We start from the raw sequence: 26129 nt of genomic DNA, 5'->3' as shown, positions 1-26129 counted from the left end.
AGAACAATCGTGGTGCGAGTGCACCACAATTGCGTAGAAGATATTTTTGGTCGTAAATCTGCAACAATATTGAAAAATGGCCCTTTTTGCCTCTTTGGAGACGTGGTTCGATCAGAAGGTAAGAATCGATTGAATCGAATCGAATTGAATGACTTTATTGCACAATTGTAGCTGTATATATACAAAAATATTTACAAAGAGAAAGCGTATTAACCAATCAAAAAATCGGAATTATTCTTCGCTGTCCTTGTCCAACGCATGCTCTTCTTGTCGCACAGTGCATGAAGATGATGCGTTGTAGTTCTTATCAGAACTGAGTGCATGTTTATTGACGAACATTCTTGTTTCTTGGCGAACTGAAGACTGGGTCTTGCCTGTGATGTGAAGTGCGCGTTCTCTTCAGAGCTGCGTACTTTCTCTGTTTCTTTGCGACGGAGTGAATAAATATAGTGCTTGTGCTTGTGTGTGCTTTTTCTTGGTAAATCCTTGATTTTGGTTATATGGTGAAGGTAACGGTTCGGTATGGTAATGGTGGTGGTAATGTTGTGGTAGCCACACCTCCATTGGCAATATTTGTGTACCTTAGTTGTACCAGTAGCATTATCTGCGCTGAGCTTTGCGTAACATGCCCTATAAAGAATCATTAAAAAATAATTAAATACTTATAAAATTAAATTGATTACTGTGTATGGTACAATTTACTTCCTCAGCTTAATCTGTAATACCCGCCAAACTTATCAGGTGTATAAAGGATGGAATAAGCAAAAGTTTTACTTAAATATTATTTATTATGTATTCACGAAATTCAAGTGTAATTTGATAGAACACTAAGATTACTCTGTAATTACATACTTACAATATATACTTATTCATTTTTGAGGCTGTCTATCTGTCCATAAGCTTACAAACTAAAAACATTTTATATCTACCAATCAGCATTAATAAAAATAAATTCTAAAGACAACAGCAATTCCAGTCTTAGCAGTTATAATATTATGAACTTAACAAAACGTCGATAATATTTGTGTATGATCAGCAAGGAAGGTACATTATTGTACTATGTCAATCTAGTCAAGTTTTGTATGTATGATAGTAATTAATGTAATATGTAATACTTCTTACATACTACGTTTTGGTAACTAAACTTTCAAATTCAAAGATAAAATTGAATTGAGTGGATATATATCTAACCTACTCTATTCAACTTCATCATTGATATAGTATTAGTCTTCGATCCAACAAACTTGTATCTACCTACCTACAGTCATTTTCGTGAATAAAAATATACTTGATGAATTACATAAGTATTTACAGGTTTTTAGGTGGTTTATGTACCTACTTAATTATAAATTGGTCAACATCATTCTCAATATTCCTATAGACTGACTCAACTTTATTACCGTGCCTAATTTTTGCCTCCTTTTTTTAATCACTTGCTTAACAAATTACTACAACTATGGTAGGTGTTATTACTAATGTAGAATAATAATAAATGCAAAAATTAGGACGTTTGTACGATTTGCCCTCTTTCAGCCTTGATGATTTTAATGAACACAACAAGATTTAATGAAATTTGGTACACGGGTTTTACTCCAAAATTTCCATCGAAGTAAAGCTTCGGCAGAGAGTTAATAATAATCACCGGAGAGGCTTCCAATAACCTAGAAATTCCCAATGGAGCAGTTTTCTAGACAATTATAGGATGCAGGTAGCATTCCATAACTCTGCTCTTTTTGGAATTATTTATCGTTACAGGAGAATCTTAAAGTATGGATACCTACTATGGCCCCGACTGATTCATGAGCTTCGCGAGGCTTGAGCACAGTATGTTGCCTCGAGCGAGACACTTTCTGACTTGACCGACCGAGGCCTTGTCTTGCCCCATGCCTCGCGAGGCTGCTCAGTCAGGACCAGGATATTAACTTTTACATTAAAGTAGCAACTCGGACTGCCATAGACTAGAGTTCGTTATGTGTTGCAGCTAGAGTTCGTTATGTGTTGCAGGGGTGTTGTCGCTGACGTAGAGCGCGGGGGGCGGGGGGTCGAGCCCCGCGTCCGCGGCCGCCACCGCGAGGTAGCGCGAGCGCAGCAAGTGTGCTGATGCTTTGGGTTGACGCGAGCGAGTGAATATGCCCTTCTTGTTGCCTCCTGCCCGAGTGATGCCTGGAAGAAAAAAGAAAAGATTGAAGAAACTATATAAAAAAAAGACACGCGTTTATTCAAGAATTAGAATAGGTACCTATGTCACAGCACTTCAAATTTTAAATTAAATACGACAACGAACTTGCAAACTACTGGATAGGTATTTCATATTTATTTATTTCCATAGGTACAAGTAATAAAATTGTGTTAAAAATTAAATATACCACAACCTCCAACCTCCACCTCCACAATAGACAAAAATATAGAAATAAAGGAAAAAGTAGCAAAGAAACTAATATGATAGGCAAGTATGTCTAAATCAATGTTTACTAATGTAGATCGGAAACCGAATATTGCTGTGGTTTCGTTATTTGCGATTAATATTAATCTTATATGCCTAGATGAATAAGTGGAAGCTCTTTTCCAACAGATAAAATTACAATCCCAAAAACAAATAATTTTGATGTAGGTAGTCAATAAATTTAAGCACAGCACTTCTTATAAATGAATGACTGCCCAATCCATAAAAGTTTTTTTAATTTTTATTACCTGAGCTTCCTGCTTCGCTATATTTCAGAACAAACATTGTTGAAAAAAACCAGGAACAATAAAAATAAAAAGTGTTGGAAGAACAAGTAGGTATGAAATGAGAGGACGACGGCATAGTCAGCTGCAGGATGTACTAGTGTACCACAACAAGTCATCACAGTAAATAATAACTTCTGTTATGTCGCAAAGATCAATTCACTATGTTTTTGAAAATTTTCTGGAGGTATTGAAGACTCTTTCGGTTATATATATTTTCTCTCTCTCGGTTATAGGTGGTTTTCTTAGCTTATAGCATCCAGCTTACGTAAGTCATTCAAATGTCACATAACTTTATATGATGAAATTCAACAGAGAGAATACATAAGCAATGGCAGACATTATAATGATCACTTGATACCTAGGACTGTGAAACATTTCCATAGCATCACAAACTGTACAAGCACACTCGCTGTATGTAGGTACAAGCTCGCCGATTTGGATATAGATCCATCAAGAAATCGAATGTGCAGAGATTACTCTTTGAACTTTTGACATCTTGATGGATTTCTCCTACTCTCCATACTAACACGATAAATAACGAACATAACGCCCAAAATCACAGACAAATACATATTTGTATTGCGATCAATAACTTACTCAGCCTTGTACCTTGTTTGGTTTGGAAGTCTGCGAAGTTCCATATGAATTCTCCGATGAAGAAGCCACTCTTTCGTAACTTGTCGAATGCTTTGAAGTGTTCTGACATCAACGCTACTTGGTAGTCTTCTGACCACATGAACGTGGGTAACTGAGGGGAAAATTGTATTTTGTTATTTAAATATTAAACACAGCGACCAGGTTAGGATTTAAAAGTTTTTCTTAAGTAATTTGATTAGACCTGACAAAGAATATTTGAATATTTGGTCACTCTAGCCTTGACTAGGTCCTAACTGTGAATGAACTTCTATGAACAAAATGTATGCTAAATTACAATTTCTGGCACACACTACAATTATACGGGATAATACATATATAATAATCCCAACACTTACATAATGCATGCCTGGTAGGGTGTCAGCTCCGTACTCGGACATGAGCACCGAACGGTTATACTTCTGGTGCCACTGCCGCGCCTCCAGCTCCACTCTCTGAGCGATGTTCTCCATGTTGCCCGGGTCGACGTACCAGCCATTATAACGATTGAAACTGATCACGTCTAAGTGCTTTCCCTGCAAAAACATTAATTTTATATAAGTCTAAACATGAAGACACATTTACTAATAATAAAGACATAATTAGTATTATTCATAGAGATGTGAAAGTTAAGTATCTACAATCTGCCTTTGAAGATGGAGAAATTTAAAGAGCTTTATAAAATAATATATTTTGACGTTTTCAAAAGAGTCAAAGTTGTCGCATCACTGTCTAAATAGAAGATACATGAAAATACTTACGGCTATATCCTTAGGGTTAGCTAGCGCGTAAGTCACAGGTCTAGACACATCCATCGATTTCACATGCAGCACCACATTTCTGGAAATTAAGCAAGCAGTAAAGCAACTTATAAAAAATTACAACAAAAACATAATTCAAGAAGATAATAGCAATGATTCGTGCATCAAGCAGTAAAAGATAAAGGTTTGAACACATGGGGCAGTACTTGAAGTATTGGTCGCAGTTAGCCTTGTCGCTCACCGGCTCGTTGGCGATCGACCACATGATCACGCTCGGATGGTTCTTGTCGCGGCGGATAAGCTCCGTTAGCGATTGTTTGTGCTTTTCCAGCAATACTTCTGAGTATAAGCTGTAATTACATATATTTTGTGTTTTTATATTATATAACTTTCTAGGTGAAGTGTCCCACGATATATATAAGACATTTGAAGACTTAAGCTAGGAAAAACTATTTTCATTACTCAGACTATTAAGTCGTCGTATTCTGCGTAGTGTTTCTTTTTAAAAAATTATAATATCTTGAATTACTGGTCTGATTCGAAAAATTATATTACTTATTATATGTTACAACACATAGTTACAACTACAAAACATAGTTATAAACTAATTTAAATTATTTAAAAACTGAAAATGTCAGTTATTGTTTTATAGATAAATAAATTAGGTTGAAATACACGAATCGAGTTAGCCACAAAGTAAATTGGAGACTTGTGCTATGCTCATAAAGCTTACTCAACGATACTATATTTTAAATAGAATAACACAATCAACACACACGTAAGATGGAACAATCCAAATGAAATAAAATGCAAACTCACATTGCATTAACGCTGGGACACTCATCAATGATCATGATGCCATGTTCGTCAGCCAGCTGGTAGATCTCTTCGGCGTAAGGGTAGTGGGAGGTGCGGAACGTGTTAGCTCCAACCCATTTGATGAGGTTCATATTCTTCACCCATAGGACTGGGTCCCAGCCTTTGCCTCGGAACTGAAAGGATAAAATGTATGTATAATTGTATATACCTATTGTAATAATCCCTCGACCCGGATATGTGACTCATATAAAATTAATGATAGAAGATGACATATAAAATTAATGATAGAAGATGATAGCTCATGTTACATGTCTTAACTGTTAAATGTCAACTTGTTTCTACGTTTCAGAACTGGTTTACGAAAGAAGATCATACTCACATCTGAATCTTCGTGCATGCCGAAACCCCGCATGTACAAAGGCTTATCATTGAGATATACCGAAGTGTTGGTCCATCTGATGGTTCTGATGCCAATCTTCTCGCTGTAAAGGTCGACCAACTCGCCGTGAGAATTCACTAGTGCAGCCTTAAAGAAGGAAGATTTATTTTAGTTCTTTAAAATTAGTTTTTTGTCAGGTAATGAGAAGTACTCGTACTAAGAAGTTAAATCCATTTTAATAAAATAGCGGAGGCTCTTACCGTAAACGTATACAAATATCCCGGATCATCGTGCATAAGGTACGGCCACCAAAGATGCGCTTGCGGTATGTCCATCACTCCGCTGCAGTTCCTCGCAGCACTCACTTGCTTCTTGTTCCTGTCAAAGATCACCACCTGGCACGTGACCTCTTCGTCGATTGACCCTCTTAATGTCAAGTTATAAGTGATGATTCCTGGATAGAGGTCGTATAGTCAATAATCATATATCAAGAAGTTGTATTAAATAAGAATTATAATGATTAGAAAAATATCGGCTCCTTTAGGTTGGATTCTAATATTGAGATAAAGTAAAAAGTATGTGAAACAAATGCATTTACCGGTGTAACCTTGCACGTCGGTGTTGACGATAATATCATCGATGTATAGAAGGGGCGTGGTGTACAAAATCACGGGCCGATGTATTCCGGCATAGTTGAAGAAGTCATACCTGAAATTATTTTGAATGTGACAAGATGTGTACCAAATAAAAGTTCGAATGACAATAATGATGACAAACTGTTGATGGACATTTTGGTTGCGTATAGTTTCTAACACACCCTCTTAGTTTAAGCTAAACATTATTATAAAGAATCTCAACAACTCAATCATCATCAGGTTATTTTTTTATTACTTTCTAATGTCTTACCCATTTTCTTGTGGTATTGTGCTAAGAGTCAAAGTATTGTCCACAGCAACTGTGAGGAGGTTGGTGCTGTTATAGAGGATCCGCTCCGTGACTTCCACTTGGAAGGGCAGGTGGCCGATTTCATGGGAGACGACTTGGACACCGTTCAGAAACTATAACAATAGTTTTATAGGTATTTATTGCATAACAATTAGGTATATACATACTATCTCTCGCCTGTTTCCCAAGGACCCTCATCGCATCAAGGGCATCATGGACCCTCATCGAATCAAGGGCATCGCATGATTCTACTGTCCTGCTTCCTACTACTTGAATTTAAATCTTTATGAATGTATATGTCCATTTCTTATCAGTACGTAATGTAGGTTAACAGAGAAGAACATTGAAAGCATTTTCTTGTACATGTTTATTCTCCTTTGATAACGAATTTGGCTAAGTTGCTTAATTTATTTTTTGGGTTATCTAGAACCTAGAAGCCCAATAGAGGAAAATATTAAGGAGTACAAGTTTGTTAAGTAAGCCAATGTTGATAAATCCTTATCACTTAGCTTTCACAATAACTCTATTTACAGTGGAAACGTTTACAAGATAATAGTTTTGTTAGACGATTTGCTTTGCTTATATATTGACTTCACATTGACTTCATGCGATTTATCTTAGACTAGTTAATTATTACGTGTACCTAGTCTCGTAGTATAATAACAAAGTATAATATTTTTTATGTAGTGCGTAGACAAAGAATATGATCTTTTTGGAGATAATTCTAGAGTTGTCTTTCATTCAAAAATTTGCTTCGAAGACATATAAGGATTATAACCATGTCCACTGTCTACTGCAATCATATAATTCAGGATGTTTTTTCGTGAATTGTTGTGAATAAACTAGGTTCTGATTCGATAAGTGTGAAACGATCCTTATGCAACTATTGTGAAACTTGAACACCAATAGTTATTTTACTGACAGTAGATAACCTATCATATTGATCAGTAAGTAGTACATATTTATATATACTAGAGCTAGTAGGAAGCCGATTAAGAAACGCCGCCGGCTAAGCGAGGTCGGTACTTTGCCCTCTGCTCTCGTGTCATTCAATTGCTATTCCGACGACACCTATCGTTCGACATTAGGTACATAACAAATGTCTCTTTACGTAAAGAAAGACGAGCAAGGACGTTAAGTGTTAAGTGTGTTAAGGGAGAAAACAAAACTAAAAATGACAGTGAAATAACAATAACTGAAAACTGTGGAATAAGTAAAAATTTTTGGTATTGCAATAAATTTGCATTAAAATAAAATGGTCAAGATTGGCTGATAAACACCCAGTGTTGTCAGCCAATAGGAAACAGAGTCATTTGTCTTCACTTTTTTGACATACTGTAGGGGCGGATGATAATATAGATAAGAGATCTAGAGAATCTAAAATATTCATATGATGTAATTGAATTATGTAGTAGCATGCTGAGCTGATTCAATACTTGTTTAGAAATGAAAGGACAATAAACTATAATAAATGTTATATTATTTTTTTCTAAACAAAATTAGTAGGTCAATCTAATTTTTTCAAATCCAGACTATAAGAATACAAAGCTAAACGATAAGTAGGAATGTCGTTGTTGATAGTAAACAACATTTATCTCTGAATACACAAATAACGCTTCCTACAGATGATGTTATTTAATATGTACTTATGTACACATTGATAGTGATTTATTTGCCACAGTGACCTAAACTATTATCAATGAGCGAACGGGACCTTGTAAGTAGTCTGTAGGATCGGCATTGTTATGTTTTGTGTATTCTTCTATCACGTCAGATACTACACACGTCACTTGACCAAGGTCTGGAAGTATATCGAAATCATTCTATGTGGCATGTGGTATTAGCATGTTACGATTATAATCAATTGATTATAGTTTTGATACTTATAGTTTTCTTCTTCTGATTAGTGATCTTAATTTTAATGTTAACGCTCCAATACAAAATATTTCCAACTATTCTAAAGATGTATTTTTTCTTCAATTTGGATTTCTTAATTATTAAATTTAAGTATAGTTACTAACAAATTAATATGGTGTCCTTATCAGGTTTTGCACATGCACGTACTCATTGCGTCACCATGTCACCATCACGAGACGGGCTCACGAGTGTAGTAGGACAGTTAGCAAATTGCAGACTCTAATCAAGCAATTGGCTAGTGACTAGCGACATGACAGGAGGCCGGGCACCTCTATTGAGAGATCGACGCCCTTTCTTTGCAACAATGTACTGAGAAGGTAAACCTAAAGACCAAAGTTTTCACAGGACTTTTTATTATTATTATTATAAGATGGAAAGATGTCCTTATCGAAAAAGAGTGGAATCGGATAAATATTGTTTTACATTGACATACTCGTATATCTAAATAAACCCATCATTTATTTTGATAAAGTAGGTAAGTCAATATGAAAAAGTGTATGTAGATGCCTGTGCGTATCCTATTAGTAACTATCGACCGAACTAATCTTGTTATTTAATAGTACCAAACTAATTTAAATTACATCTATGTTGTCTGACATTATTAATAAATAATGACAAAAGAAGCTACTTTACTTACTTATTACAATGACATAATTGAATAAACAAAATTAAATAAACTTCTGAAATATATGGTAATCATATGTATGTAAACGTACCTATTAGGTACAACTCGATTGACTTCTGTGGGTACAATGAATGATAAATGCCATTCTCGTGGGTGATGAGAAGCTGTAGGTAAAATGCGACAACAATTTGGTTTGATGTCTAATGTTAGACCGACTCAACATACCTGTCTTCAATTAGCTCACATACCTAATTTGGCGAGGGATAAAAAATTAATCGACACAAAACTAGATAAGAACCAGTTTGTCGTGGACTATATGGAACGGGGACGACTTGAATAAAAATAATGAAATATTTTAACTTGCACCTTTTGTTGCTTATATTTGATTTTAATTTCAATTGTGTAATATATAATCTTTACCGGAATCTGTGGCAAAAAACATCTGAAATGCTTTCTAAAATACAGTATATATAAACCAACATTCCATAAACACAATAGGTGTGTTGTGCCCGTTTCTGGGTGTGTGTTCATGGTATAAGTTTAGTATGAGCTATGGATAAGTATTGGTGATCACTACACATGTTTCTACGGATATTTGTGTGCGCTGTGAATCGAATCCAACACTAGTTAGCTGACAGGCGTGGTGTCCACTACGCCACGGATGTCGTCAAAACAGATAAATATATTTTTATCACAGATACTAACCACTTTGGCCTGATAATGCACGCTAGCGAACCTGAGCCACACCCGTTGCTGATTCTCCCAGGACTGCGGTGCGTAGAAGCGGCGGTCGTACCAGACTACGCCCGTGTGGTCTCGGAGGCTTTCGTCTGTCCCGACGTCATTGTATGACGACGGCACTGGCATTGGAATTACCGGCCCTGTCTGGAAGAAAGATGTTCTAAAATTGTCTGACAATAGTTCTAAAATTGTCTAACCTAAACTTAGGTGTTTTTTCCCTTTCCAGTTGACTGGATGAGATCCCTTCATATGATAAGTCCGTTGTTGCTTGTGCTATTCATCACACACACATTCACATTAAGTGTTAAAAACAATAGGCCGCATTTTAAATTTTACTAACATAGTTGTCTTAGTCTCTTATTAACATAATATAAACTTGTATATGTGCACAGTCTGAAATAAATAAATTCATTCATTCATTCATAAAAAAGTAAATTTCCCAGCCTTTAATTAGAAACCCGTCTTCAGTTGATTATTCTATATAAATCTAAATCGCATCTGTTATCAAAAGGTTCTACGAGAATTATTATTAAACCATAATATCAAGGAAACCAAAATATCGAATCATCACAAGAGCGTGGATAGATTAGGCAAGGCCTTATTCTCAGTTCAGTGAGTCACTACTCTCATAGGATGAGGTGTCATGTCGACTATGTTATCAATACATAGACAACTCTCGTTAAACTTAAATACTCATCTAATATGGAGAAAGAATAAGGTACCTACTAGATGTCCTTTTATACCTATTACTATTCCTCGTGGCTAAGATATGGATACTTACTCTCTCTAAATCCTGTAGATACCATCCATTCAAAAATCCATACAACGGATCACTTGGAGGTGATAACCTAAAATTCCAAATGCCATCCAGGCTTTTCAGTTCTCTCGTGAGGGACTCCCGAGGATACAAACCCCCTTCACAGCATATCGGAGATTTCTTTCCAAAAGTCTCGAATAAATTGTCATTGGATGACACTGGTACTATAGCACCGACGATTGATATAATTGCTGTTCCTAAAACTAGCAGCAACTTTGGATTGTCTGTGGCCATCATCTGTAACAATATTATTTTGAAGAGTTAACATGGTTGGGAAGTTTCCCTCAAAGATAAAGAGAAACAGGCTGTAGTTGAAGCGGCTTTTGACGCAAACTCATGTGAACTCCAGTGATCGTGTCATTAATGATGTATATAAAGTGTCAAATACATATTATTTCATCATAGAAGAATTTTAAATAAGAGGTTTTTTATATACACAATCCACATACACAAACGGGAGCTATATTAGCTCAAAAAAATTTTTTTTGAGCCTTAAATAGGTAGATAGCATATAACTAGCTTCAGTGACTTCAGCTAAAAACTTTGGCTATTCATCTACAAAATACCCTCTAATAGTTTCTGTTTGCACTAATTGAATAACTACCGTGTCCACAAATCGTTTTGAATTATGAATTTTAGATCATTTATAAGTACTCGATCATCGACTTGCGGAATCAATCTAGTCCCAAACTAATTGACTTTCTACATCACATTACCTCACACCTCACACCACATACACTAATATGCTTGCATCCATCACAAGACGCAGATGTCGGTAATTGCAAGTTAGTATCAAACACCTCTATAAATTCAACCACATCTATATTCGGCTACGTCCTTTATCTAATTGGCTTGGTTGTTTGGCATTATTCGTTGGGGTTTAAAACAGATCGACCAAATCAAATAACGAACGATACGCTTATAATGTCGTGATGGAATAGTAATTGCAACTGGTCATCGTGCTCAGCAGCACGCACCGCTGTCAGTGAAACCTGCTCAAGATGCAGTGTCGTATGCAATGCAAGCAACGCACCGTGTGATCCCCTATGTTACACAACATTACACTTTTTCTGCTCTATTGTTTTTCGCTGTTGTATAATCACTGTAGGAAGTGAATATGCGACTAGGATCGGGTTTAGAATTACCATAGGTTTCCTATTTTATACACTAAAGTTTTGAAGACCAATTAAGGATGTTCCGATTCCAAATTTTCTATTCCTTACCAATAATGCTGGACTAGCATTTCTTATTTAAGTAGTAAGAGTATCTTGTGAAAATCAATGTAAGCAAAGGAGATATTTATACAAATAGAACCGCGAAAGTGTTACACTACTTAGTTCACGAGTTTCAAATTTCTATAATTTCTCTGATTGCAAAGAGCCTAGTTACCTACTCATTGCATAGAATGAAAGTGTACGCCTCCTTCGATACCTCTCTCAACCAGCGTTCCATATCGAATTGATAGGCAATCATTTTCTTCTGCATTTATTTTCTTGTCAAGGTATTCCCTTCTCGTTATATCGGAATAAACGTCGTTTTATTATTGGCCGTGTATTGATTTAGGACAATGCCCGCTCTGTACTGTACCACTTATTTTATGTGTATAATATAGTAGTTGCACCTCGTAACGCTATGATTATTGTATGTTGCGACTATGTGTTGTTAAATAGCGGCTTTCTAGAGCACACGCCTATAAACAAAAGAGCCATGGCATCCCATAAACCATTACATAATGGTAATAAAATAACCAAATGTACGTAGTTAATCAGTATACGTAGTGAAAATTAAATTATTTTTTTAATTACAACATAATTGTTGTAATTAAAAAAATAATTTAAATTTATGGTTAATAACCATAGATATATGTAAGGTATAATATTGGTTTTGCACTATTCTCGACCCAAGTTTATCCTTTCTTTAGTCGAATCACTATCCAATTATTCTTCTAACATTTGCCACCATCAACTTTTGGTAACTATGATGCTACGATATTGTACCCAATTGTAGCGTACAACCAAAAAGCTAGGTAAACGTCATCGAAGTCTCTGTGATCACTTATTCATGATGGACAAATAAATAATGATATTTACGTGAAAGTGGAAGATAAACCACGAGGGTTATGCAAGGTTACGACTACTGATGGTTATGTCGACTGAACAAGTGGATCTCGTAAGTATTACAAACACATGTAACTAATTATTTGGATTCCTCAGCTTAAGTACACTTTTAATTACCTGAAGTGGCCTGTTGAACTGATTCTTGAATTTTTGTGTTCCGTTTGTATTGTAATATATTGTTCGAGCTATATTGCAAAATTTAATCGTAGGTAACAATCATATAACCATAGTTATAGGTAGTTACGAAGATTAGCCATGCTATGGAGATTAAAAAATACAATGTAAGACAAACTTTGTGTTTGTCAGTCACATTAGCAAAGAAGATAAATATAATGGTACTTACTTCTTATCATCTCATAACTAATGAGGGTTCCGATGGAAATGTGAAATATGAATGTTTTTTCTCGGGTCAATAAAGGTTAAATTTGTAAACTTAAGTTCAATAACATCGCCCCAAAATGGCCAACTTCGTAATTAGGTACACGAAAACTCAATTTATATTAGGAAAATAAACAAAAACTCCTCGACTCCCATCAAGAGGTCAGCGGCTTTGGCATGATGTAATCATATTTTAATCTTTTACGATATGGGATGTGATCTTTCAAGATCTATAGACATAAAAAACAGCAAGTTAAAACTTTCCTTAGTTACGTATATCAAATTGTAGGCATCATTTGTTTTAGTAGTTTGTTGAATGACAATAACAATGGCTAAACTAAGCCCGCGTGTTCCATTAGGAAGTAAATTTTTACCAATATGAAAAATACTTATTAAAATTATAACAAGTTCTAACTGTGCAATATGATAATGAACAATCCCTGCATCATCTATCAAGCTGTTGAATGAATGCATTGTGCCTCGAGGAATGTCTTATCATTGATCTTGCACGGGCCACTACAAGTTCCTCATAGCTTATGTAGTCAGCTTTGTAGCTAGTAGGTAGTTATGCTAAATTCTATGTCTGCATATGTATGTACCTCATATTCATACTTATAGGATTGCACATCTTATCGACCGTGTTATTTAGGTGTAACCTACGTAGCCACCGCCATCCAATGGTACTAGACATAGGTACTACAGACATAGTCAGCCAATGTTCAGGTTTCCTCACGTTATTTCTCCTGAAAATGGTGGTCCATAAAAACTATCTAGGTACCATATGCGAGTTAGATTTGTATAGATTTGTCATGTACTCAATGTCATGTGCATGGCACAATTTACTTAGTATTCGAATTACGATCGACTTTTCGATCACAGGCCGTCCCACCACATCTTTAACTTATGAACTTGGTTGCACTCTCGCCATCTAAAGACGCAATGCGATAACAAGTAGATATCCTTGGTTGGCGTTTGTTGGACTTGGCGGTGCGTTCACCTGAGAATCCTAAGATACGATGATTTATTGCCATGCAGTACCTTACAATCTCAGAAGTGATTTGTATTTAACATTAGCTAAAAAATTACTTTGATTTGTCGTTCAAATATTATTTTAACTACGCTTAGACAACCATGAATATATTTGTAAGATTCTTTACTTTACCTTTCTTTGTTGAATTTATAGCGTGTATTATGTCTCTAAAAATCCCGTTAAAAAGTAATATGTCTTCATATGCATTTACTACAGTGATTAGCCAATTAATCAAAAACTTTTGTACGAAGCGACGAGGAGTTGTTGACCGCAATGAATTGTCTCATTAGCCCATTACTGGAATGAGCTTAATTACTTTAGACTAATAGTTCCGCTTCTGGACCTACCTGCATACGAGTGCTCATGACTCGACACTTGTTTAATATATTTATCTATTAGCAATAATGGACAAAATGATGATAATAATGTGAAAAAGCATAAGCATTATACAATCTGCATAAGTATACAATAATATGCATAATTTATTAAGAAAGACAGAAATACTATAAAAATAAATGGGTAACCTTACAAATAAAATATCGCTTTATGATGCGGAAAAACCACGTAGGTACTTATCTAATGCGCATCTAGCCACCTAGCATGATATAATATTTTATTACTAACTCGCGACCCTTGGGATCATTTGTGTATGAATGTGCCTTTGGGACTAAATTATCTAATGAATGTGACTTCGAGAATAAGTTGTCTAAATAACAGAAAAACTGCATCAAAATCCGTTGCGTGATGCTTAGAAACATACAGACGCGGAGGGCGATTTTGTTTTATAATATGTAGAATAACAATCACGAGGAACTTGCTAGATGGTGCTTCGAAATGTGAGCATATTGTTAGCTAGCTAATTTATTGTCAACGAGTACGAGGACTTTTACTCAAAGAGGCTAAAGGTTAAGGGACGTAGGTAAGTACCTAGTTTCTTAAGCAACACAGTGCTGTAGGAAATATTCATTAACATTACATTGTTCTTGGTAAACTTTTTTTTTGTTTGGCACGGGTGGTACAGTGCTTTATGCTAGGTAGGTAGTACATTTATGTCTCGGAGCATTTAACTACTAACAAAAAATTACTTAGGTAATTAAGTTGAAATTGTCTAAAATGGTCTAATTAAGTTGGTGAATTTTTTATAGCTTTTTGCTCGTTATAAAGTATGTATGAAACAAAATGAAAGATTTGGTATCTCGTCATAAGAAATTTAATACTCAGGCAAAGATTGACGAAATATACTACTAAATAGCAATTGCTAGTATAAACGACAGATTCAACTCACAAAGATTGAGACAGATTCAAAAAGATTTTGCAAATTTACTGATATCATAGGTTATAATACTTTCAGCTCATATAGTATAGGTGTTTCGATTCTGTAAGAGACATCAAAAAACTCACGTCGGAATCCACGCGGATATGGCTAATTTTCATTCTGTAAAACTCACTCGAACACTAGCGCTACACTTGCGGGTGCGTCGACGAGTTGAACTAAACTCACTCCGGAATTTTGACAAATATGTATGGGATGACGTGCAAATTTGCATTCTGTAAGAAAAACGTCAAAAAACTCACTCAGTTTTTTCAGATCCACTAGCGCTAGCCAAGTGATTGCGGGGCGAGGTGGAACTCCGTTGACAATGTCGAAATTCCGCTGAGTGAGTTTTAAGACTAGAGTCTAGCGATCCCTTTTTACAAAATTAGTATATAGCACATGCACATGCATATCATAATAATGCACCCTGAATTTTTAGACAATATAAGACAATCATAGTCATTTATGTTAAAATGTTGTAATAGAAAAAAAAATATAATGGTTAACTCAAAGCTATTTTTTATATTATTTACTTTTATGAATATCAGCTAAATTGTTTTTAATTATATTCTAATAAAAAGATAAAGAACAAAAAATCAAGAAAATCAAGATCGCATAATATTTAGAGGTAGAAAGACGTTTGTTTGCCTATAGACATTCCTCTTAACTCGTTCACACGCGTTCGAGATAAACCATAAAGTAGTAGATAAACCATGAGGTACCGATTTTGCAACGGTTTCATGTAGCCGGTGTTTACCGATATTTCATCGGTAAAAATATTTTTAAATTATTTTATCTTATAACTGAGTTTACACTCAGTTATAAAATAAAATAATTTAAAAATATAACTTGATGCTAACTCAATCATCAGTTTATGACCTGTTTATAGGCTTTTTTATGATTTCAAATAATGGTCACCACATTTATCCATATGTGCCCCATCACCGATGCGAAAGAAAAACGCAAACTTCCCCTGTAACCTTTTTAATTTGGCATATCTAGAAAAAAGAAAAATAATCACTGTGCTTTGAATATTTCAGCTGACATTTTAATACAAAACATAGGTATATAAATTACCTCATTTATTGCTGCACCACCTCGCTTAGAGGGCGAAATAAGGTTATTGTAGCTCATGTATATGTATATACTGTTTGAGATCTTTCTTATATATTTTAGTGCCTTATATTTTTCCCTCATAATCTTTTATTTCTTCCCACATCCTTATATTCTATACTATTCTCAATTTTTTAAATTCATCTGCTCAACCAAGGCATTATGAATGTCAGAAATTCAAAGACCTTATGAAAAAAAATTGAGAATATTTTTATATACTACGATATAAATATAGTGGAAGAAATAAAAGATTGTGAGAAAATTTGGATGCATTTCAGAAGGTTGTGTAAAAATAAATAAAAATCAAAATCCCTTCTTAGTGCTCCCCTACACTGTCCTAGGAACACACCAAATTTCAAATTTCTACGCCCAGTAGTTTCGGCTGTGCGTTGTCTGTCAGTCAGTTATACAGTAATTCAAGAGTTTTATATAGGTATATAGATAGTATAGATAAACTGTTTAAGTGTTTCGAAAAAAACAAAAATACTATCTATGACACATGAAACCTTTTTTAATATTTTAGCATAGCAACTGTCATAATAAAACTGTCATATCAATAACACCAAATTTTACAATAAGTCTAATTTTATTTCTTGTATTATGTGTATTATGAACAAATGCACCAGTTATTTACCGCAAACATAGACCGGTAATATTCGGTTTCCATGCACCGTTACCCAACTTTAACTTAAAACGTCAAACAATGTATTCTGTTGTATTGATAATTATATTAACAACTCGATATTTTCATTATACATTATTTTAAAAATGCCGGAAGCAATGAATAATCAATTAAGGAGCATTGCCTTATATGGCAGATATATTCGTGAGTAAAAACGGCTGAAATATAGTGTGAAAAACCGTTAAATCTTGTAGCCGCGACTATCGAGTTGTTTTCGCGTTTATCATCAAATCTATAATAAAATATAGATTAGAAACGAAGAAACGAAAGAAGAAGAAACGCGAGTTGTCGTAAGACTAGCTTATCGCATCGCTTATAAGAAGAATCAAAAATATTCAAGTGCCAAGTTAATTAAAATGTTATATGTTATGAAGTAATAAAGGTTTTTAAAATAAGTCTATATTTTGTTTCAAATTTATTAAATGTGAAAAGGTGTAATTATTAACATTGTTCGATATCACAAGAAATACACTTGTTTTGTAGTTCATCTTCTGACGAGTCCTATATTCTAACTAGGTACCTAATACAATAAATTGATTTTCACCCATAGGTACGAGTATACGTAGAACATGGGGCTAGTGTAGCTAGTATGAGAATGATTCTCACGAAATGAGAATTATGGTTGTGTAATACACCAGACGCGACAATAGCGGCAAGGATCCAAACACAAAACTTCATCTTATCATAGTATGTTTCGAATGAATTTATCTTTGGTCGATTCTTTTCGATGAGTAATTGAAAGTCTTTCAATTACTCATGTAGGTCTTTCATCATTGGAAAGATAAATATTGAGGATAAATACATTACATTTACGACTGAATAGATAAAAATGAATATTCCATAATGGTTTGACGGGCGAGAACAATGAACTTCAAAATTAATCTCTATACTAGGTAGAATACTCATTTGGTTATCAAATGTATGGCCAAGAGTGTAAATATATCCCATAAGCTATTAATGTATAGACAAAACAAAAGTATTAGTGGTGTTGCACGATCAATTTACGTACGTAAATAATCACAAATAGTTGTTTATGCGGGTTAACTTTTTAATAAATAGTGCTTGAGAAATGAATCCTTGCCAAACCTCAGGTCGTAATCTAATGGCATCAAAATCGGTTTAGTCGTTTTTGAAATATTCACAATTTTGTAAAAAAATATTGTGTTCGCGGGGTCTAAGTTCGCGGCGAACAACTAAGTCTAAGTTTACATATGATATAGTAATGTAAACTTAGTCTATTATCAAGCTATTATTATATAGTATATTCTAGCTAAGATGCCTGGCAAAAAAGACACTAACAACTATCAAAATGTAAGTTTCACGGTTGTATATCAATACACGCCATCTAGTAGTAGTAGTGTTTCATAATCTAAGGGCAAAAAAGTAAGTTTGATGGTTCATATGACAACAAATAGTGAATTAAGTAAATAATAGTGTGTGAAAAATACACATTTCAAGACTAAACTTCAACGCTCGAGTACGGACTCGAGCACGGGCTCGAGCGTCGAAACGTTCGAAACAATTAATCATTTTCAAGGAAATCGTTTCGTTTTAAACAATTCGGCGCAAGCCCATCTACAAGTTGAGTTTGCGCATCTGTGCTCGTGGTCGGTTGATCACATAATCATTAATCTGATTAATTTTTGCTTATTAACCGAATACCTTATGTAAGTATATGATATGTGAATCGATCTATCCGATATAAGCGAAGAGAAATTAAATATTGCCATTACAAGCCAACTAGAAAATAAACTGACCTAGTTCAGTAAACTAAACATCCCCAAAATGTGTTGTTTCATGCACGCTCACCTTTATCGGAGGTAGGTGTGCTTCATTAAATGAAAAGTCGTTAACCCATATCAACTTACTCCAGTTTTATGGTAAACGAGCCGTAAATATAAAATTATTATTTGTGTGGAAAATACATGGACTAAATTATCTTGTTTATAGCGTAGGTGCCGATGCGATGGATATGGATTTACGAATAAGGTACCTACCTAGGTACGAATATCAAACAAATAAAATAAGCACGATACACACAGAAAATATCGAAAGCAGAAAGATAAATAAGATTCATATTAGTTTCATTTAATATACAACTTATTTTTTTCAATATTTATAAACTAACGTATGTAAATTTAAGTTATACGATTAAAATGATATTTTTTTTTACATTTTGTACATAGGTAATACCGAAGTCTGAATAAATAAAGAATAATCATATTAAGCAGGTAGAATAGAACTTTTCTTCACCGAACACGCGTGTTGTTTGAATATTAACTTGTCTAATTTGTAAAAGTGATGAATCATACGTTTTCTCTTACAAACGTGTCAGTTTAATAGTAAGTAGGTACTAGTTTAAAAAAATTATATTAAATTAAAACATTACCACAGTACAGTACTGCTAACAGCTCACTGCGCACACAGTTGTTTGCAAATAACTTTTTACTTCAAGTTTCGAAGTATTATATACCTAGTTACAGATAAGATATTGATTTATTTGAAGTGAAATATGCAGTTGGTGTTTGTACAAGTATGCCAGGATTTTGGAGCACAAAATATTTCTGCTGTAAGTGTTACAACATCTAATAAATAACCATTCGTTTAACAGCTTTAAAAAACGATTTAGTTGATCTTGAAAACTATATGTCAAATACTTAAGTACTTATACGAGGTAAGGTAATTTTGAGAATAATAATGAGATGCAAAAATTCTGGAATCGATCGTGAATTGAACTTAATATATATCCAACCAAGACCTTGCTGTTTTATTTGCTCTTCTCATTATTATTTTCAAAATTAGTTTAAAACAGCATGTGTGACATTTAAACAATACCATACGAGGTAAGGTAAATTTGCATGCACATAAAATATTTATACATGTATAACTACGACATGACCATCGTCAAGTAGTACTAGAGCTATCGCTCTTAGATTTATATTGCGACGGTTAAATCTATTTGTGTAATTAGCATATTAATTTTATCAAAATTTAGCATATTAATTTTATCAAAATTTTAGCTCTCGAGGCCCATGCACATTGAATCCATATGTAGCACAGCAGGTACGTAGCACAATTGAATGGAATTTTATCGCACGTGTGCGCGCGTGTACGCACGCATTCGATTAAGGCGAGTGCACACAAAACAATAAATCCATAAAAAAATAGCGTACCTAGGTGTGCACCGACCTTTACCGTTTTAAAAATACTATAAATCTTGCTGCATGTCGGTAGGTATACGTGTGTGTATGGCGTGCGCGGGCCTTCGAAGATGAAATGAATACTTACCAATACCTATAAGAGGACATACCTACTGTAGGATGGCACATACCAAGTTCCAGCGTACTTTATATCTCATCGAAAGATTTTCATTTTCACTTCAAATACCTTCATTTTCGGACACCAACGGTATTTTTACGCAGATGAGATCAAAAAGGACGATAAAAGATAAGCTGACAATAAAACAATGGCACCCGTGGGCCATACATCCTGTGGGATTGAAAATAAGTAGGCAGGTTGGAAACCGGACATAGCCAAGGCTGTTTTACTACGCTTTTACTATTTTCACATGGGCACCACATTTGTTTTATTCGGTAAAACAAACGTTGTTCTAAGGAGGTGAAGTGTTACGGTAATTTAAACAATTTTGGTAAAGGATACAAATTACAGTGTATACAGTGTATACTACGTAAGTATCAACTATCAGCAAAATATGTATTGCTATTTTACAACCACATAAAGAGGGATTAGAATATTTAAATAAGTTTAAAGTTGTCGCAAGATGACATGATTTTGATTTAGTTTTATTTAGTTTGGATGGTGCTTTCTTAGAATGCTCGAATTCTTATATATTACATGATCATTATTATTTGTAGTTAAGGTACCTAATACGTACCGTGGACAATATCGTATACCAAACATACTTAAATGCACGACAAGAATATTATGCCGATTGATATGCTAGCAGTGATGTATATTGTACTTATCTGATTTTTGCAATTATATTATGTACTGGTAGGTTATGAGTATATTATGACTAAGTATTTAAGTTTATTAAAATTAAGTGCTATAGGTAATTTTATCGTTAAATAACGATCCTTGTGATCATAAAATATTTTAGTATGTTTTACTACGAAAATTTTTCATTAGGTACCTAATTAATATTTTTTTCAATTGGTGCTTATGTGATAGTTGCTGTTATTTCATATGGGTTATTACCTTTATTGCTGAAATAACTAGCTACTTAACTTGTTTAGTATAATAATAATAAAACAAAACAAAACAACTTCGTACTTAGCTCATACTGTAAAAAAATATTTAAAAAACGTATAAATTAGTTATGTACTTACATTTATTTCATTTATTATATATGTATACCTCGATTAATAAATAAAATACTTCAGAACTCCTGAAAACTACTACGTATTTTCACTGAAAATTAACCAATCATGAACAATTACTGGTCTAGGTATACGTTTTTTTCTTCTTAATTTAGTTTTTTATCAACTTTTTACATACTAGCGCGAAAATTTGAATCGCGAACGCGCTCTCCGCCAGACGCGAGTTGGCGGACTGGCCGAATGTAAAATGTAAATATCCCACTCATGACACAGAAGGAACGCACCGGCATAATCCAACTAAATTAGAATAAACAACAATTTACACATAAAATGAGTTAATGAAGCAACTTAAGTTGGCCGCGTGTAAATTGTTATAATGTTATGTGATTAATAAATTACATAATAGCCACTTAAAGTGATAACGAAAATATTCACCGATGAGCGATGACGTCTTATATTAATAACAAATTCCTACCTAAGCTCATCAGGTTCTGCATTAGGCATTTTTTTCAACTGTTCGATTTTCAGTTGGATAGAGAGAAACGGGGAATCCCTTTGCTTAGCAGTGAGACAAAACAGTGGATATGTAAATAAAATAACCGGAACAAGTACACCCGCGAAGAGGAAAATAATCTTGTCAAATAAGTATAAATAGGTAGGTATAGTATAGTTAGGTATGCTATGCTATTTCTTTGTAAATATTCTTTCAGATATGACAAAACCCAACCAAATTTTCGCAACAGGTTTGTATCTTTGGATAATTAATATGCAGCAGTCACTAAGTATTAAAAAAATTGCAACAGACCAGCCGATTTGTAACTTTAGACTAAAAAAAACTGAAATTTAAAAACCATTAACTATTAATTATTTTAAACTGAAAGTAGAACACCATTTTGTAGAACAATAATTCGAAGGAATGTCAAAAAATTGTGTTCTAATTTTAGTTTGAATCCTACGTATATTGTGAATTATTTATATTATGAAAATTTTGCTTGGCCGATGTTGATAGTAAATTCAAGTGACAAATATAAAGCTACGTTGAAATAAGTAGGTTGTATAAGCCTTGGTCTTCCTAACCAAAACTGTGCTTGCAACAAGTGGCATGAGCAGTCAAAAATCTAATATAGGTACTAAAATTAAGAGCTTAATTCGAAAACCAAATAAACCAATTCTGTATCGAACATCTTTTTAAAACGATAACTCTGTAAAATGGAGTATAAAAAAAAATATTGTTGCGTAGGAAGAGCAATGTCAGGCCAGGTCATAATCGAGATTTGGACTGAGTACGACCTCGCCGTGCAATCCCTGATACACGGGAACACTGGATGTGCTGTGCTGTTCTTAGAGTAGCTTAACTTAGATGTACAGGTACTTGAATCTCCTGTGTCGTGAAAAATTAGTTACGATACGATTACCTACACGTATGTCAAGTCAGTTACGATACGACACGAACCTAAACTAACTGATAATATAATTTATTCTTTGAATAGTCTTATATAAGTTTCACCCCCATTTTAGTTTTTAAACCCCGTCGACAGAAGGAAGGAGAGTTGTAAGTTTAACGTGTCTATTTTGTATCTGTATGTACACCAGCCAGTGGCATCGTGGCAGCCAAACAGCTGAATCGATCTTGATCTTTTTTTTATTAGAAAGAAAATTTAATCGAAACTTTTCTCAGCTATATTTGGAAAAATGTGCGTACAGCCGTTTGAAAAGCGTCAGCTCTTTTCTAGCTGATGAGAGGATGCCATAGATTACATTTTTAATTTAGTTTTTATTGAGCTATACAATCTTCTATCAATCAAGTTTCTTCATACATCCAGTGACTTTACATCAACGTCGGTGTCCTTGCCCTCGATCTGCCGATATCATGACAATGAACGGTAATATCCAGACTCGAATTCTTGCTCGGAAATGAAGATGTTATTACTCGTTTCACATCTTCCACACCGTTGTGTAAGTACATATGTATAAAATTAGTCAAGTACTTCGTTTCAAGAATGCCATAATCTTTATTGCCAAATTAAATTAAATTAAATTGTTTTTTTTTTAAATCGAATGTTAACAAGTTTGAAAATCAATATACATACATACTTCAGAGACTAGAACTACAAAATATGGATTCCTATTAAAAATAAATATTAAATAATTTTAAAATAAGTAGATATATAGGTATCTACGTAAGTAATTGCATCTGGCTAATGAATATGTCTACATCTGCATTCCTAGTAATGTAATTTTATTCCCAGTGTCAAGTTCTCCGGGAGCGTAACGTGCATGCAACACACCAGTGAAGACGAACGAGCAAATCAAATTTCCTAGAACAATGAAATAAAACGTAACGGGTGATCTCATAAAGCGAGTATTGACGTTTTCGTGAGGCTACATAAAATTTTACGAGTTCTATCAAATTCATAGAAGATACGAACGATCAATATAAATGTATCAAATTCAAAATTTCTATTGGTTCGTATTTATTTCCCCACTAATATATATATACCTATTTCATAAATTAATTTCAGAAGCGGCAACTGCTACGCAATATCGGCAAACTCGGACGAATGTGCACGCGATTCTGTGTAAGTGTGGTACCTATATGCAGTTAGGTAATATTAGCAACGTCACATCTACCTATAGTAGGTAGATGTACGTCGAATTTGCGTCGATTCCACGAATTCTTCTCCGAGATTGTAGGTAGGTACGAGATTGTATATTTCGCATAAAACTTTAATTATGAATGAAATGACAAAGAGGGAAGAAGTCGTTCTTTTCATTAAAGACGAGGTGATAAAGTGATAAGTATACATATTTCATTTTTTAAATAGTACATAGCTCTGCAAGAACGAGAGTAATAAATAATAACATAAATATCCATTACTATGTTTTTTATACATCATTACAATATTAATAAGGTTTTCGTTATTAAATAAGTACTATAATTTCAGCAATAATAGTATGGCATCGGTGGTTCAGTGGTAGAATGCTCGCCTGCCACGCGGGCGGCCCGGGTTCGATTCCCGGCCGATGCAAGTTTATTTTTTTTTTTTTATTTATTTACATAATAGATTTTATCTATTGTCACAGACATGTTGGCAACTTTTTTTTGGGATTACTACTGCTATTATTTCTTATTAGTCAAACAAAGTAAAACATTTTTTACATTATACAAAGTAGAAACAAAACAAAAGAAATTAAAAGGAATAAAAACAAATTATTTAAAAAAAGAAAAAGAAAGGATAAGATCGGCAATTAAAATCATCACACGTTACAAGTTACCTATCAAAGAATTAGAAAGCATGTTTTCTTAATATAAATTTGACCTTTCTTCAATTTTATTATATGTATTTTTTTTTATCGGCAATTTAATTTAAAATCGAGTAGTGAGCTAGGAATACTTTTTAATTTTTTTGATAAAATAACTTATTTTCAAAAAAAAATACGAAAAGATTTGGCATTCCTTGAAACCATGCACATTTTCGGTAAAAAAATGTGTTCACTTGTTAGTGCTGAACCTGAAAATTTAATCATTTACATCGAAAGCTATATATAGAGTACATACATAATATACCATAGATGTACTCAAAACTGTGACTCAAAATAAAAATAAATATCTGCCGAAACCCGGGATTGAACCGGGGACCTTTAGATCTTCAGTCTAACGCTCTCCCAACTGAGCTATTTCGGCGATACAGAATAAGATAAAATTATATATCAAACTACATACATAATCTATTTTTAAATATTTTTGTAAAAATTATAATTATAAGGGAATAAAATAAACACAAAATCACTGAGTATGGAAAAAATATTAACCCGTGCATTAAAATACTCGAATTTATAGACATCTGCTGCTAAAACGCCGTGAGACTGCCATCTACCGGACTATACAAAAAAGAAACACAATTATAATAGATTCGCTACCAGACACTAGATGGCAATCATCTTTATATTTTTAATTTATTTTATTTATAGTAGATGTCGCTTTATACTATAATTTTTTTTTATGCCAGCTCCACACTGTCGCCGAACTTATGCATGCTGATGTGAACGCGTGATCATTGCGGAGAACCTAGTCAGTATTAGTGCTCTTATTTACCGCAATGAAAAATAAGCATAGTTTACCAAATCCGCCAAAGTTTGGCGTTATTATTTATTGAAATTAAAATTAAATTAGTTATGATATGATTCTAGATCTGATTCAGAACTTTGTTCTGTTGTAGGGCTATATAACATTAACTAATATCTATACTTGAATTATGTGTATTTGTTCAAAAGAGTAATTATACTTTAGAAAATAAATGGATCTCAGCGATAACCGAAGAAATTTATATAAAGATGATTTGTATCTTCCCATTGTAAATAACACAGACCATTTGGAAACTATTGTATTCTATGTGCCATCTATACCTTGTACTACACAGTTAATGCAATAAAGATATTTGAGTTTGAGATCTCTTTTCTTGCGCAAACATACCAGATGCACTGCAAGAGCCAAAACAAGACCGAATAGGTATTATTATACTGATATCAGCATTTGAGGTTTTATAAATAAGGTAACTGACCATAAGCAGCCATACATTTCACTACATCCTACATTATCAATACATTTCACAGAAGTTATCGAAATAATAATGAAGTTCAACAATTTCAATTTCAGATAGTGCCCCGACAATGTTGACGGTGAGTCACTGATGACAAAGGTTAGCAATAATTCATTTTATTGTCTATCTTGAAAAAAATATGACTATATGCATAAACATATAATTTATTATCATTTCCGCCGAGAT

General features: G+C 33.9%; 1 protein-coding gene and 2 non-coding genes across 6 annotated transcripts; 1 reads left to right on the top strand and 2 right to left on the bottom strand.

Moving 5' to 3' along the window:
• Positions 1 to 768: 768 nt before the first annotated feature.
• Positions 769 to 21595, bottom strand: LOC128674851 (beta-glucuronidase). Of its 4 annotated transcripts, none has more exons than XM_053753800.2 (13): positions 21352 to 21595; positions 10332 to 10604; positions 9515 to 9694; positions 6229 to 6380; positions 5921 to 6030; positions 5583 to 5776; positions 5323 to 5469; positions 4944 to 5116; positions 4331 to 4474; positions 4125 to 4203; positions 3723 to 3899; positions 3328 to 3478; positions 769 to 2163 (listed from the first exon to the last, which is right to left on the bottom strand). In XM_053753800.2, the coding sequence occupies exons 2-13, from the start codon at positions 10602 to 10604 to the stop codon at positions 1982 to 1984; spliced, it is 1962 nt and encodes a 653-aa protein (XP_053609775.1). In that variant the 5' UTR covers positions 21352 to 21595; the 3' UTR covers positions 769 to 1981. The 4 variants fall into 4 exon arrangements, with proteins under 4 accessions (XP_053609775.1, XP_053609776.1, XP_053609773.1 ...); XM_053753801.2 differs by lacking the exon at positions 21352 to 21595 and adding an exon at positions 19392 to 19468; XM_053753798.2 differs by lacking the exon at positions 21352 to 21595 and adding an exon at positions 15294 to 15341.
• Positions 21596 to 24300: 2705 nt separating this feature from the next.
• Positions 24301 to 24371, top strand: TRNAG-GCC (transfer RNA glycine (anticodon GCC)). Its single transcript has one exon. It is a non-coding gene; the product is annotated as a tRNA-Gly (tRNA).
• A 583-nt stretch (positions 24372 to 24954) lies between these two features.
• On the bottom strand, positions 24955 to 25027 carry TRNAF-GAA (transfer RNA phenylalanine (anticodon GAA)). The gene has a single exon. It is a non-coding gene; the product is annotated as a tRNA-Phe (tRNA).
• Positions 25028 to 26129: the final 1102 nt, after the last annotated feature.

The sequence above is a fragment of the Plodia interpunctella genome, chromosome 13, assembly GCF_027563975.2.
Source record: "Plodia interpunctella isolate USDA-ARS_2022_Savannah chromosome 13, ilPloInte3.2, whole genome shotgun sequence".
In the NCBI taxonomy this organism is placed as follows: Eukaryota; Metazoa; Arthropoda; class Insecta; order Lepidoptera; family Pyralidae; genus Plodia; species Plodia interpunctella.
This window is presented reverse-complemented; position numbering and strand designations above follow the sequence as displayed.